Source organism: Branchiostoma belcheri, unplaced genomic scaffold, assembly GCF_001625305.1.
Source record: "Branchiostoma belcheri isolate BF01 breed outbred unplaced genomic scaffold, Haploidv18h27 scaffold30, whole genome shotgun sequence".
NCBI lineage: Eukaryota > Metazoa > Chordata > Leptocardii > Amphioxiformes > Branchiostomatidae > Branchiostoma > Branchiostoma belcheri.
The window spans coordinates 300,443-315,983 of NW_017803910.1; the positions used below are offsets into that span (position 1 = coordinate 300,443).

Sequence of the window (15,541 nt, forward strand, 5' to 3'; positions counted from 1 at the left end):
GTAGCACCAGACAGTTACTAAATATACTGTATTTGCCGGATGATCTTTCTTACATGAAACCAATGACGCCGGGGGGACACGGTAAATGTGACAACATTTTTCAATTTGTGACACAGACATGCACGTGTATCTGTTGCTGTTGATATTGCTGTTATAGCGAGTAGATTTTGTATCAGTGATTACCCGTACGCGTGTCTTAACGTCTAGGTCTAGATCAGAGGGAAGGGTCTTCCCGTTTCTCTTGGCCATCAGATGAATGACTTCCATCGCCTCCTCTACCCTCCCTCTGGCGATCAGCCACCGCGGTGACTCAGGGATCAACCTGGTGTTACCGATACAAAGGAAAGGGTTACAAAATTACGCTTAGCGTTTATTACAGATTGGCTCACCTATACACAAGAGTTACCCATAAGAGGTCAGTGACCTTCAGGGGCACATTTGTATGCAATCAGGCACGCGGCGCGGTGGCAACGTGTTCTGAACCATGTATACCACTCGACCTTTGGTGATGTCCACCTATTATGCTGCGGTATCCGAAGATACACTAAAATGGTTCAAAATCCCCATATTTTTTCCGGACCTCAATATCTCCTCTCATACCAAAATTCCAACAAATCCATCAAGTGGATCGTGAGTTATAGGTGCGAGCACACAAACGCAACTTAAAACAGTACCCCGTGGAAGGAGAACCTCTTCCACGAAGGTAATGATAAGTCATGCACCATGAGGCTCACCACCACGATAGGATGGACACCGCGCTGGGCAGTGTGATGGCCAGCTGTAGGAAGGTCCACTCCCGAATGGCGTAGGCGAGACCGGCTAGCACCATGATGGCAGCTGCAAAGGCAAGTTCTATCACGCTCCCGGCCAAGGCACGCTTGGACGGCCCGACAATCTCCTGTCCTGAGGAATAGAACAACATTTTGTCAGTGTTTCATCTTTTAACTTTCAATGTCATCTAGATGCAACTTCAGCCAAAGGCGAATACGTCCTATAGTCACACTCAGTATTTCTTCAATTCGTTGCATCTCTTTGCATCCTCTAAGAGTTAAATGGATAAAAGAATTTTTTTCCTTTCACCTAAAACACACTCTCGTCGTAGCCTCATATAAATCTAACAGCACATGTGCAGAACGCACAGATGTTATGAAGAGTTTATAAAACTTACCAATAACAAAGGCGATCATGAAGACTGGGTAGGCACAGGCTCCCACTAGGAACCGCAGACAGACAAAGGCTGCGTAGCTGTGGGTGAAGGCATTCGCCACGCCGAATATAACTTGTAGACTCAGCACTATAAAGAACGTCAACTTTCTTCCATACCTGAAAAAACAATATGAAATCTGGCCAATTTATCAAACAGTCAGAGCTCTATTCAAATAACTAACTCTTCGGACACACAAACACATCGTCAACAAAACCTCCGTACATGGAGGTAAATATTGAGATGATAACAATTCACTGTTGCTATAATGCTGAAAACTATTAGTTACATGCAAGTCACTTGCTAACTTTGTACCCTGTAACGTACTAGCTTACCTGTCTGAGAGATCGCCAAAAAGAACTGCTCCACAGAGCACCCCTACCATAAGAATGGACTGTGCCAAGTTGTTCAGCCATTTTCTGTTGCACACTAGGTCAAACTGCAAAACAAATAGATAAATTTGACCTTGAACATTCGTCACTAAAATTTCAGGTCCACTCAAGATTATTTAAGTATCATTTCAAAGAGTAGATAATAAGCTTTCCAATCATACAATTAAAGTGATATCGTAAAATTGAACGAACAAAATCAAGTTTTCTATAAACTATTTTCTGTTAGGTTTAGCAGGGAATTCATAACCTCCATTGTGACGCTGGTGTGGAACTGTGACCGGTCGTACTCCCATCCTGCATCGCATCCTGTGATAGAGAGATTGGCCGCCAAGTTGAATGTTTCAGCTGTGGTGTTGGTCGGGGCCAAATTACTGTACTCGTCACTCAGGTTGTATCTGGAAAGACGAAATTAAACGTGGAAATATTTCTTGAAATGATAAAAATAGTATCTTTGCCACGTTGATCAAGCGTGTTTTAAACATAGAGAACACAAACAAAGCCTTGTGTCTACAGCACTACAAGTGGGCCAAGGTTTTGCATATATGAAATCAACAGTAATTGTTCCTTTCTCCGGCATGATTTATAGATTGTCGTCACATTGTGTCGTAATAAAACCATAAAATCTCTGGACTTTGATATGTACAGCCTCTGAACGAATTTCATAAATCAAAAACAAATCTTTCTTTACGTTTTTTTAAACTCTAATTTTTCTTTTAAGTCACAATTTCTTGCATCATATTTTATTTGTAAAACCATTGGCCTCTCAATGGTTGCTCAGTGATCGCCATCTATCGGAAAAGGCCGGGATTACAAAGAATACAATTTTGGAAGGAATAAACATGGCTTCTGAGCACGACAAGCATGCGTTTGATAGCAGATCAAGTTACATATATAACGGTTAGCGTAATATATGTTGATCTTACCCTCTTATCTTATTTACGCACGTCTTTTTTGGCACAATCCACAATGTTGCTGGCAGTGCGCACTCTCAAATACCCCCCCCCCCCCATCAAATTAGAACAGAGATGGGCAAACCTTGTGCAACTACTGTGGTGCCAAACACCGTCTGTTAGCTCCCAGGGAATGGTTGCATTCATCCTCTCAGCCCAGCTAGCGTTTCGCTGCAACAACAGGTCCATCAAATCCAGTTCTGGCGTTGCACAGTAATGTACCGGAGTAGCCCCAATAAACACCATAGAGAACATGTGCATACAGCACGGTATAGCTGGGAGATACACAAGGAAACACCACCATAGCTGATACGGCCCCAGCTCTCCGATGTGCTTCTTCAGAACTTGGTCAAAGTCCGCCATGTTGGAATGCTGACCATGAACTTCATATGGCTACGTGACAGCATGAGGGCCCGTCGCAGAGTATTGATGTCTCTCTTAAAGAGTAGAGTTTTATTCGGCCTCATGGACAGGGAATACAATAGATTTTCCATTACTACAAGATAAACCCATTGGAAAACAATCATTAAAGACATCATGATCAATATTTCAAACATCGGGTCTTGATCCCTATTGTAAATATAGATATCATTATAAACAATAGCAGTTTAACTCATATTTTGGTCGTTGATAAAAAGATCATCTCGTGTGTACAGTGTCTGTCAGAAGTATCTATGTATATAAAACACTTTTCTGCATACAGCACTCCCAGTACAGATACAGAGAAGCCTACGAAGGTCTGGCTGCCAGCCAAGACACCACCAGGCCCTGACCTAATTCTGTATCTCCTAATTCTGGCCATAAATAATGTTAACAGACTTTACTGTCACTTAAAGTCCCAGTTAACGGGGCGTGACTTGATCGCTTGTGGAGACACTATAATTATCTCTCCTTTGATTTCACACCTTGTTATCTCTCAGCAGTGCCCTTTGACATTTCAAACTGTAAGACAAATAGTGCTCATTAAGTGGGAATAAGGGCCTACTGTATGCTATAGCGCTAAGACTCATAATTACAGTTTTTGACCATTAGTAGGCAGCATTCACTTCAATATACATAGCCCATCGGTACACATTTTCCGTCATTGGTAGTTTTTGTACTACATTCCCACGGAAGAGTACACTAGTGTGCTATGCCTCGGGTCTTCATTGTAACTGCTTAACCCATGCAGGCGCATCGAAGGTCATTCCTTCTTTGTTCCGAATTCACCCTTGACTAGAGTCTGATAACACGAGGGGGAGTCACGTAATGTCCTTTCTGTGAACCATATATATCTGAAAATTTGATATTTTAGTCTAGAAAGATATGTGTCTTCACGTTTGTGCCAATTTTCAACTCGTCTTGTATAGAAGAATTTAAGCTTCGATGAAAACATGGCATTTCTTTTTGACTTTCCCTGGTATGTTTAACATCCGTTTAAATCTGAGGACTTGCCTTACAACTTATCAAACAAAGCCTGTCTAAATCTTCGCCTTTTAATGTTCAACCAGAGAGTTGTCATTGCTTACAAAGGAAGGGGCAACGTGTGCAAAATACGTCACCGACGAGGTGTATATGTGTTTCTTTATATGACTACTGAGATGTTATTAACTGTCGCCAGTGGCGGTTTTTGTCTTAACGCTGCTTCATTTTGTTGTGGCTCTGTGTCAGCGAGCTTGTATGGAAGCCATTTTGCTGTGTAACGAATATGTTGTAGCTCCTTTACAGTCTTCTCTGTATCTACAAGTTAGTGTTTGGACTCTCAAGCTACACGTAAAACCAGAGAGACCCCGACAAGGTATTGTGTGTTAGAAGAGTTCAACTCTAATACGTGTACAGTGGGCAAGGAGTGCTATCGGTAGTGAGTAAGTGCATCAGAGACGCGACTGAAGTGCCTTTGAAGTGAACACTTTAAGGCTATAGATTAGGTTCTCATATCATTGTCATACAGGTGGTGGATTATAGCATTGAATGCACGTTACGCTATAGTCAAGGACACCACACACGAGACCAAGATGGCGGCCGCTGACACTGGCTTCAGGCAACAAGTACGAGAGGAGTTTCTTTCCTGTCGGATTTGCTTCGAGACGTTTCGCCAGCCGAAGATACTCCCCTGTGTGCACACTTTCTGTGAGAAATGTCTCCTAAAGCACGCCGGGAGGCGTCAGAGCTTCAGCTGCCCGACATGCAGACGTGAAGTCACACTGCCACAAAATGGCGTCGCAGGTAACAGACGTACATTCTGTCCAAAATATTTCACAGTCTTGCACCTAGCAGTAGTCACGGCATGCATATTTCGGCTATGATTTAGCGAAGTTTATTTATACGTAAGTAGAGGATATTGCTTGAAATAAAATCATTAGTGTGGAAAAATTTATACATTTTTTTCGTTTAAGGCTAATGAAGAGTTAAGGCATCTGTTGTTGACAGTTGTGTAATTTGGGCATTTTTAAGTCTGCCTGCATTGTTGAATGGAGGCTTTGAATTCAATTATCACATTTGCCGATGAGACAAATATTGTTTTACTATCTTTGTTGAAATAAAATGTTGACTTGAATCAAATACTAGGCATACATAAAGTAGTACACGATTCTTTTATTCCTCGGGACAGGTCTCGAAGACAACCATTTCATAGCAAGTCTCACAGAAACCTTCAAGGCGACAGTGGTGCAGCGTGGACCCGACCCGGCTGCCCCGGCGGATCGGTGTTTGGTGCACCCTGACCAGCTGCTGAACCTGTTCTGTGGCCGGTGTGAGGTGATGGTGTGCGGGGAATGTGTGAATGAAGAACATGACGGCCATGTTGTCACAGGTAAGGTGTTTTCCTATACTTAACATTAATTACAGTTATGTACAGTAGTTCTAACTACTATTTTATCGTTGTCACATATGTCGACGTTTTTACACCACACCACTTTAATCGTAGAAAATATTCTCTTGTATGGTATAATTAATTGTAAAGCTTTTAATTTTATCAATGATGTTTTTATGCATTAATTTATTTATTTATTCATTTGTCTGCCCATGTAGCAAGGGGGCATTTTTAATATCAAGAGCGAACCCTGAAGCTAATGATGCATTCTATTCAGCTTCTACTTCTGGTCCATATATTTGTTTGCAGAATAAACTGTGCAATACATGTACACGTGCAAACGTTTCTTATGACGGAAAAATATAAAAGTAAAGATTGAGCTTTATTGGCCTCAATCTAACGTCTTTTTTTTACATTTGCAGGGCTGCGAGGAGCAACAACCCTGAGACGTAAGAACATCTTCGCTCTGCTTCACAATGGACGAGAGCAGACAGAAACGCTGTGCGACCTCCTCCGCCGAGTGAACTACGCAGAAGGTGAACTCCTCAACAGCCACAGGAAGGCCAAGACTGACATACACGACAGTGGGCGGGAAACCGTGGGTGAGAGGGACGCCAACTTGTCGTCTGCAGAAGGTGAACTGGAAGTGAAGCTGAGCCGGAGAATGGCGGAGCTGCAGACGACAAGAGGAAGTCTCCTTCAGCACCTGGGCGAGCTGGCCGCCGCATGCGAGCGCGCCGGAAATGTTGTAACTGAAGATGACTATGACATTCTCTGTGAAGAGGAGGACAGGCTCTCTGAGGTCGTCTCCAAGACGAGAAGGTTCGAGGTACCAGAACTTTGTTTGTTCTATTTTATCCCGACCCATGCAGAAGAGAACGGGGGTGAAAACATCGGGGAAGTCATCATGCCGCTCGCTGGTCCGGCGTACGCACCTCCGTCACCGGGTGTCAGTAGGAGCCCGTGGCACACGCCCCCCTCCCCACGCTTGAACAGAAGCCCTCGCCTGTCCCGACGACAAAATCGTTCCCATCAAAACACCGAAGTCGGCGGTCCAGGGTTCGAGCCCGGTCGCTTTGCCGGACCTGCCAGCGCGATCATTTCTGAAGGTCTCGGCTACGTAGTGGACAGGGGAAACAAGAGGATCCAAGTCTTTAACATGGAGGGGGACTTTGTATCGGAGTTTTCCACAAGAACAGTCGGAGATCGGAGAAGCAGCATTCCAAACGGAATAGCCGCAGATTCAGAGAACCAGCTTTGGGTGACGAACTCCTCCGGTGACGTTACAGTGTATGATACAAGAGGATGCCACATCAAGACGGTCAAGACGAACGGAGAGCCGTGGGGCATCGCGTACGACGTCAAAAACGACCGTGTGATGATCACAGACGTCCGACAACACTGTGTCATCATCCTCCGCACAGACGGATCGCCGCTGGCCACGCTAGGCACTATGGGTAGGGACGACTACCAGTTCGACACGCCGTCTTACGTAGCCGTCAATCTTCTCGGTGACGTCATCGTGTCTGATTGTCGGAACCACTGCGTCAAGGTCTTTGACGAAAGTGGGCGTTTTATGTTTAGGTGAGCATGGATCGACTGTTTTGTCATTAAGTTTGCACTATTGTTATCAGTAGGTAGAATACTTCACCCAATTTATCTATGTTTTCTTCAATTGATTTCAGTTGATTGCTTGATGATCAGAGACATACAATCTACACAAGGCATTCACATACTAGTCATTTAATCTACATGTATTGTATAAATTTGATTCCACTTGTTGTCCCTACATTGAATCTAAATTTCTTGTAAAGACATAGAACACCTTGCATCAGTAAAGCGTCATCAAATCATTTCTCCAGGTTTGGCGGAAAGGGTTCGGAAGATGGCCGCCTGAGCTACCCCCGTGGGGTCTGCGCAGACGAGTCAGGCAACATCATCGTGGCCGACTACGGAAACGACCGAGTGGAGCTGTTCGACAGTAACGGCAAGTTCCTCAAGCACGTCGCGAGTATTGAGTGGCCGGCGGCCGTGGCCCTAGGGGTTCAGGGTCAGCTACTGGTGACTAACGACTGTAAGCATAAAATGACCATCTTCAGTCATTACCAGCGGGTTTCCACAAGCGACAGCCTCAGTCTCTGTTGTAGCATTCGGTCTCTGTATGATGGCAGACTCCCGAATGTCTGATATACTGTCAAAATTAGTTATCTTAATATACATTAACAAATATAAACGACAAAACGACAAGAAATCAAAGAATGGCACACTGTTAACAAGTAACGCAACTCAGTATCATCAGAGGGATATATATATTCATCTATAACTCCAACCACGTCAACATCAACTTTCTATTACTTCCATCCAATCCCATGGATATAGTTTGATTCCTGGTTCTATCTATGTGTAACATTTCTTGATTTTCCACCCTACTTTTGTGAAAATATGTTATAAATGTTATGTTACTGATACAGTAGTAAAAAAATCTGAAAGTATGCACTCTTCAGATATCCTATAATCTACATCTATGTAGCTTGACCTATATATAGTAAAAAATAATGTTGTGACTAAATGTTACATGTGGTACTAGTAATCAACATGCGTATAAGCGATTCCACTCGAATATATAGCGAATGATAATCCAGGCTAACATTTTTTTAATGTGATATTGTTTAATAAGGTTATTGATTGATGTTAAATGTGAAGTTATCTTAATGACGTTTGTTGTATTATTAGTATTGTTATTAGATGGCGAATGTAAATAGTTGTTATAATTTTTGTATTCTACAATGTATGAAAGAGGACTCCTGGAGGAGTAGTGGTGTATTGTCACTAATTGCAGGTTCCTGAAATAAATAAACAAACGAATTACCATTCCGTTTATTTACTAGGTTACCTGTGTATGAGGAGTGAAGGTACGTGTATGTTGACATCAATATATTTCATAATGGTCAATTGTCAAGAAACAAGCCATTTCATGCGATGAAAGGCGTAATATGTACATGTATTTGGTGGTTGTTAGTGTTCAGAGAGGCGTAGTTTCACCGTTAGTCGTCCCGTAAGGATCAACCTTGCCCTCGGTCATATCTCCAGCCGCAAATACCTGATTGTCTTTTCCATTCTTCTCGATGTCTGATAGATAGACTTTCTTCTTCTTTTTCCTGAAAAACAAAGTGTTACAGTGCTTGTCTTGAAATACCTTTGTTTGTATCTGTATTTTGTACTCTCCTATCATATGTCATGCCACTGACACACTTTAAAGTATTAAGTGAAAAAGGTTTATACTTGTTGCACAAAAGATGCCATGCCCCCCCTCCCACGTGCACTTCAAGAATATTGAAACCTAATCCTTACTTTCCAAAGTTCTCCCCCTCTTCAAGTGTCTCAGGTAGTTCAGCCCCCAGTGTTTCAGGCAGGATGACCACGCTCACGCCCCCGATAATAGACAGGCCGCCGAAGATGAGGAAAGGCAGGGGCAGCCAGAGTTTGTTGGTGAGAACAACGAACGGCGAGATGACGCCTCCGAGTCGAGCAAACATGGACCCGGCCCCCACTCCAACATTCCTGAGGATATTTACATGATACACGATTGTCTTTCAGTACTTAGTGTTAGAATTTAGCATTTCTGTGTTCTATACTCGGTGTATCACACCCTGTTGACCACATATGGTCACATATGCATTTAGCTCATCTGGGAAGGGAAATGCAATCAAGATTATTCAGATGTTTTGAAGAATTTAGTCTTTATTCAAGTGTACCTGTAGTGGCTATTGAGATCAATCTACTCAAATTAAGTAAGAGAAGTAAGTCTATGGAATTTGAATCATTCGTAAAACTGATCATTCACGTTTTCCATATATATACACAAAACACTGACACAGAGTTAACAACTTCTTTCATTCTATTGAAATTGAAAGCATAAAACCGCTAGATGGCGCTATTCACCTGATAGCTGTCGGGTTGAGTTCTGCAGACAGCAGGAAGACGATGTTAAACCCCGCGCTGATCGCTGCTTTCCCTATCATCGCCAGGGTGACAGACAGGGGAGCCAGGTCTGTATGGAAATCAATTAATGAAAGACCTTTATTGTACCTTTATACTCTTACAAGTTATAAGTAAAGCAGAAGTTAAAGTTACAGTAGTATCTTGCTAAAACTATACACATTTATATGAACTACTAGTTACAGGTTCAACTTCTTCTTCCTTCTTGAGGCAGTTGTAGCAATCAGGCTCGTTATATATCTAGCAACGAAGCACTACTTATCTGGTCGAGAGATATGTTAGCGAGGTTACCAGCGAATAGAAATGGCAAAAGAATCTATAACAGTTGTTAAATCAAAGTACTTCTACATAACAAGTTTCTTGTTAAAGAAATGAACTGTAAGCTTAGATTAGTTGTAAATTAATCGAACTTGTTGCACATGAACTGTACTTACGGTCAGCGACGTAAGGGGGCGCCAGATACGGTGCCACAATGCAGGCTACTCCGGACAGAATCATGAAACCTGTGTGGCATTTAATTCTGAAAAGGAATAAATTTTTCTAGGTCATTTTTTATGAAGATCATACAGGATGTAGAATATGGATAAGCATCAGAATAGTTTTTTTTATCATAGGCTAATTTCCATAAAACACTGCAAGGCATGATGGGAAGAGATATATCAACACATGCGCACCTCCCTATGATATCCAGGAGCCACCATGACAGGTAGTAGGCGGGGATCTCCACAGCTCCACTGATGAAGAAGTTCAGGTAGATGTTACCGGCAAGGGAGCCGGTGTTCAGGGACAGGCCATAGTACACCATGGAAACTACCATCCTGCAAACAGTGCATCATTGAGTTTGAATGAGCTGGAGTCAGATCAAATACTTATAAACATGCATCATCTCAACACAAGTAGGGCCTGGCATACTGTAAGCGATATTCAATGATGTATGCTGGTCAAGGAGGCAATTTATTAAAGTTTTCCTAAGACGTAAGTTTACTCAAGAAAGCTAATCTTACCAAGTCAAGCAACTTACCAGTTGTAGCAACACTTACCAGTTGTAGCAACACTTACCAGTTGTAGCAACAGATGATGTTCATGAGTCGCAGATGAGGGGTGCGGATTAGGTCAATGGCAGTGTATTGCTTGACGTCCTGTTGGGGGAAAAGTTACATTTCCTTAGCCTGGATGTCAGCTTTTTAGTGCTGCTATTTTTTTCCGTGGGACTATTAGTGTAGACCTTGTAATCTTTGAAATAATTGAAACGTTTAAGGGTATCACATTTCGTGTACCAACAAATGATGTTTGTTTTGATTAAGATCAGCATATTTTTGTATGAAGAGTGTACACAAGAGCATGTATGTGTACCTTCTTGTGTGCTTTCTCCTCCAGGACTTCATCAGGTATGGTGACCTTGTTGACCTTTGCCGCCTTGAGTAGAATCTGTTTGGCCTCCTCATCACGACCACGTGACAGCAGCCATCTTGGAGACTCAATCACAAAACTATTGAAGTTTACAAATACAATAATGATAATTTGATCTCAAAGCAAGCATAGTATAGAATATTAGATTTATCAAGTTTAATTAATCAACACCTCCTAAACCCGACAATTTGTCCTAAAACCTCACTGGCAATATGATGCAACAGTCTGTCAAAGCTTTCGTTAAAAAATTAGTAAGGAAGATGCTTGCTAGCTTCTGAGGCAAACAGATATTTGTTCCTTATTCTGTTTCCAAACCCATTTCAATATCTACTGAAATAGTTCTAAATTTAGGTATCACATACTATCTATATTAGCATAAAATGGGAAACCTAAGCGTAGCATAATAATGTTTAAAAACTCTTGAACATTGCAAAAGTGATCGTGACAACGTACGGCCATGCGAAGAGCAGTATGATGTTAGGAAGAGCCATGGCGAGTTGGAGCTGACGCCAGTCCCGGATGCCCCACGCCATCAGAGCGTACAGCATGTAGCCGATGGCGAAGGAGATATGTGGCAGTGTTCCCGTCCATGTTCTGTCTTCTCGTCCGGTTAACTCCGTACCTAACAAGAAATCGGAGATCAGACTTCCAGGAAGTGTTTGGAGGTTTCGTATATGTATTGCAAAAAATGGATTATTACTCAAAAGCATACGGTTCTATAACGTACCTTAGTATAACATAATGGTCTAAGTTTCATACCCTGATCATACAGTACACATTACTGGAGACCTCATACCACATTCTAACACGAGGGTGTGCCGGGTCACAACCCTGTCCATCAACTAAACCCCAATCTCCACCCACCCACTTCCAATCATTGTTGTTGCGGACAAAAACGTATACATGTAACCCTCTTGCAAATCAGCGCCGCCCAAAACAATACTTCCGTTAGGGAAGTAAAGATACATTGCGATATCTTGGTTCTGTTGTTAAGATGTCGTCGCTAGCCTTGTTTTAATGAAATGGACTAAGCATTACTTTTTGCAGCACTCACCTATGACGAAAGCCGACAGAAAGACCCCTGACACTGAAGCACCGACAATAAATCGCATGATGACGAAAGTGATGTATTCTGGAGAGAAGGCTACCACGACCCCAAACACCAACATCAGCAACAGACTGATGAAAAGTGTCTTCTTTCTTCCGATTCTACAATGGAAACATTAAATGTCACAATGAATCTATAATAATAAAAAGTGTTAGTGCCAATATGTTTCTTAATGCATTTTATGAAACATTAAAACATAGTGTAGTAATTGAACATAAGAAAAGTTCGCTTTTTACATGTACTTGACAAGGTTGAACTAAATTTGATAGAACCTTCCATCTTTCCAAACGTTTAAGCAATCACTATCAAGACGCAGAACTCACAGGTCCGAAAGTTGTCCAAACCCGATGGCTCCAACCAGGACCCCTGCCATGTAAATGGACTGTGACAGGCTGTTCAGGGTACTTTTCTCGCACACAAGATTGAACTGTAGACAAAACATAAAGAAATAGATCTGTTTGCATATTGTGTGGTCAGTTTTTCACTATAATGACAAGAATAATGACGTTTCTAATTCTAAAAGTATTAACTTGATGATGACACGTGATAAATAACAGAGATGTTTTGGTGACTTGCCTCCATGAAGATGCTACTTTTATACTGGCTAGTATCATACCAGTATCCCCCATCACATCCTTTTGTCGGTCTTGTGTCATTTCTGGTGATGTTGAGGGCGTCATAGGGGCAGCTCAAGTTGCCCAACTCATATGCCGTCACAGTGTACCTGTAAAAGAAATGGTACAGTAACATTTATCTTTTTTCTGCTTTATTTTTGTTACACGATACGTTAAAGACTACATTAACTAAGTATGGAGCATACAATAGTTACCTTGTTGGATTCTTTTTCAAACGACCTCTATTTTCAAAGACCGTTTGACACAATAACGACAATATTTTTATCACTTCCTTATCATTTCTGTTTGACAATATCTATGTACATAGGTGTGACAATACGTTTGGGGCTGCATCCGAACACTACAACAGCGGCACCTAGCTGCAATAATATTGCCCTGAGAAAGGTTAAGGTCACCAAAACTTGTAAACAAACCCCTTTGGTTGTGAATATAGAACTTCGAAGACTTCATTCAGGGTACATGTACATATAACGACGGTTGTAAACTATATAGAACAGTACGTTACTTATAATTCAATCAAAACAATGTCCCTTTGTTGTTAACGTAGGTCAACAAATTGACCTTTAATCGTGTTGATCTAAAAGACCTTCAATAGTTATTGACTCAGTGCAGAGAGTGTGTTGCCTACTTAGTTACAAGGACAGGGCGCTGAATAGACGCTTCAATGATTAACTCATGTTGCATAACAGACATCACAAAGGCACCACCAGAAGGGGTAACAACACCTTGTGAATGTGTTATGTGTATTTTCTATGTTTTTTCGTGGTAGACTAAGACTGTGGCCTTTGAAAGCTGGGTGTGGTCTTACGAATGAACTGTGTATACGAAACTTTTAAAGTTTTTTTAGCTTCTACTGACGAAGTAAATAGTAATGACACAGAAAGACACTACTGAGTAACATACCCCTTATCTAATCAGGTGTTAGAATAATGGTATTGACTCAGTGAGACTGTAACGGCCAGATCACATTCATCGTAGGTCATCGTGTTGCCGTAGAATTTTCAAGCAACCGTCGACAAAGTTCTAGCTTAAAGACAGCCTTTTCCGTGGCAAAGCAGCTAAATCACACAGGACACGGACGCCACTATTCCAAGAATCCCCCAGCTTTGCAATCGTACGACGTATTTGTGACCAGGCCCTAACTCAAGTCCTCTTGCGACTTGGTTCAACCTAAGACATTGTCAAAGTTAACATCTAAACGTGCGTACAACTATGCATATTTTAAGATATCTTTGTCAAGGTTAAACGGCTTATCAACCTCCAGCCTTCTTCATCATGACTGGAAACTTCTGAGTTGATAGGTTTTGCCTACACAGCAATATATGATGACAACACGTAACCTTGACTCCACCCACTTCTTGACCAAGTTCTACCCGCATTGTATTCAATATGGCGACTGCAATCACATGACTCTAGCACTACGCATGTCAAGAACGTAGCTATATAGTACGTCTTTGATGACTGTATACATGTGTATAGTATAAGTAAATTGTATCAGGCTGTATTTCTGTTTCGTAAAAAATAACACTAAAAGGAATATCTTTCTTTTGAAAGCGGCAGTAAAATTTCTGAATATTATCTTCTTATCATCCCTACCTTGAACATTGGGTGTATCTCCATGTGCCACCTTCCGTAGACCGTTCCCAGGGTATGGAGTAGTTCCACACACACTCGGTCTCGTTCGGAAGCCGTTCGGCCGCTCGTGACTCGGGCACGGCGCAGTGGTAGTCCACCTCGGCGTCAAGAAACGAGCTGCCCAACTGATGGAATGGGCAAGTCAAGCATAGCGCCAAAACAACGTAATACGTGATCTTCTGATATTTACCGTACGAACCGATGTATTTCAGCGAAGCGTCGAAATTCACCATCTTAGCGGGCAGGGACGCGGTTTAGTGATGATTATGTTTCGCTGAGAACCCTGCTTCCTTTGTCTGCTGCGTTATCTCCAGAAAGATTTACTTTGCGATACTGGACGGGGGCCGGTACCGGTGACTGTTGTTTTCAAACATTAACGAACTCAGCATACAGTCTGCCAAGCTATGGTAGAAAGTCCAACTTTCTACCACGACCTACAATAGGGGACACAGGTCGTATTTGACAGCACGTTCAAGCTGACCTAAGTTGACCTAACTCAAATCTACCATAGACGTCATTAGAACACTTTGCAAGGTTTGGAAATAAGAGATCGCTCATACTGTTGACCAAACACCCTTAATCAACACAAATATTTAAAAATCATTCTTCAGATCTCTTTCTACTACCAGAAATCTTAAATCACATGAGACACCCATGTGTTTTTTTGCTTGAGCTTTTGTTTATTCATGATTAAGTTTGAAGTTTACACTGTAGATTCATCACACATTACAGACATAAAAGTTGATAATTTTGTTTTCAAATTCCTGTTGGAGTCAAACGCTGAGAATACTGAACTAGAGAAAGCTGGTCACACTGAGGTAATATGTTGAGTCTCCAATGGACCATGGAACTCCGGAAGTCCTCCTTTCGCCACACTTCCGGTTTCTGATGCATCATGGGAGAATGATGGGTTTACCCTGCCTTCGTCTGTGGGGTCTTTGGTGCTTTCCTTCAAACGCTGTGTCTTACCGCTGAAAAAAAATGTACACTTGACAATGCTACAAAAAGCTCTAACACTCTCATTAGTGACTCTTAAAAGAGACTCATGCTACGTACGCACCATGATAATAAAAATCACACTCCATGTCCATGGTTCGCAGTTGAAGTTAGAACATAGAGGTACAAGATACTAGTTACTTGCTGTAATGAACTAAAGGCTGTTGCCCATTTGAAATCCTAAAATCTAACCAGCCGAAAAACCTGGTTCATAAAGTCACCAGGTTAGCTGAATCATTGAAAACACTTAGATAGATAATACTTTGAATTTTATTTGACCACTGCCATAATTGATACAATTATTGCTCTGCAGAGGGATCAATGGGCACACAGAGTTAAATATCGGTATTTTGAAATTATGCATTAAAAATCCATCCATTTAGGCATATCTACTTCAAGGATGACATGGCCGAACGTACCG

At 41.8% G+C, this 15,541-nt stretch overlaps 1 protein-coding gene across 1 annotated transcript in view; it reads right to left on the bottom strand.

The window, feature by feature from the left end:
- The window catches only part of LOC109474094 (organic cation transporter protein-like), a 33,123-nt gene that overhangs the window by 14,704 nt on the left and 2,878 nt on the right, over nt 1-15,541 (bottom strand). Inside the window, exons 8-16 of the mRNA XM_019774306.1 lie at nt 14,086-14,357; nt 12,431-12,578; nt 12,178-12,281; nt 11,801-11,955; nt 11,200-11,368; nt 10,690-10,825; nt 10,396-10,475; nt 10,011-10,154; nt 9,771-9,856 (exon numbers count right to left, since the gene is read on the bottom strand). Coding sequence (XP_019629865.1) covers nt 9,771-9,856; nt 10,011-10,154; nt 10,396-10,475; nt 10,690-10,825; nt 11,200-11,368; nt 11,801-11,955; nt 12,178-12,281; nt 12,431-12,578; nt 14,086-14,357 — 1,294 coding nt within the window. The remainder of the gene's footprint in view (nt 1-9,770; nt 9,857-10,010; nt 10,155-10,395; nt 10,476-10,689; nt 10,826-11,199; nt 11,369-11,800; nt 11,956-12,177; nt 12,282-12,430; nt 12,579-14,085; nt 14,358-15,541) is intronic.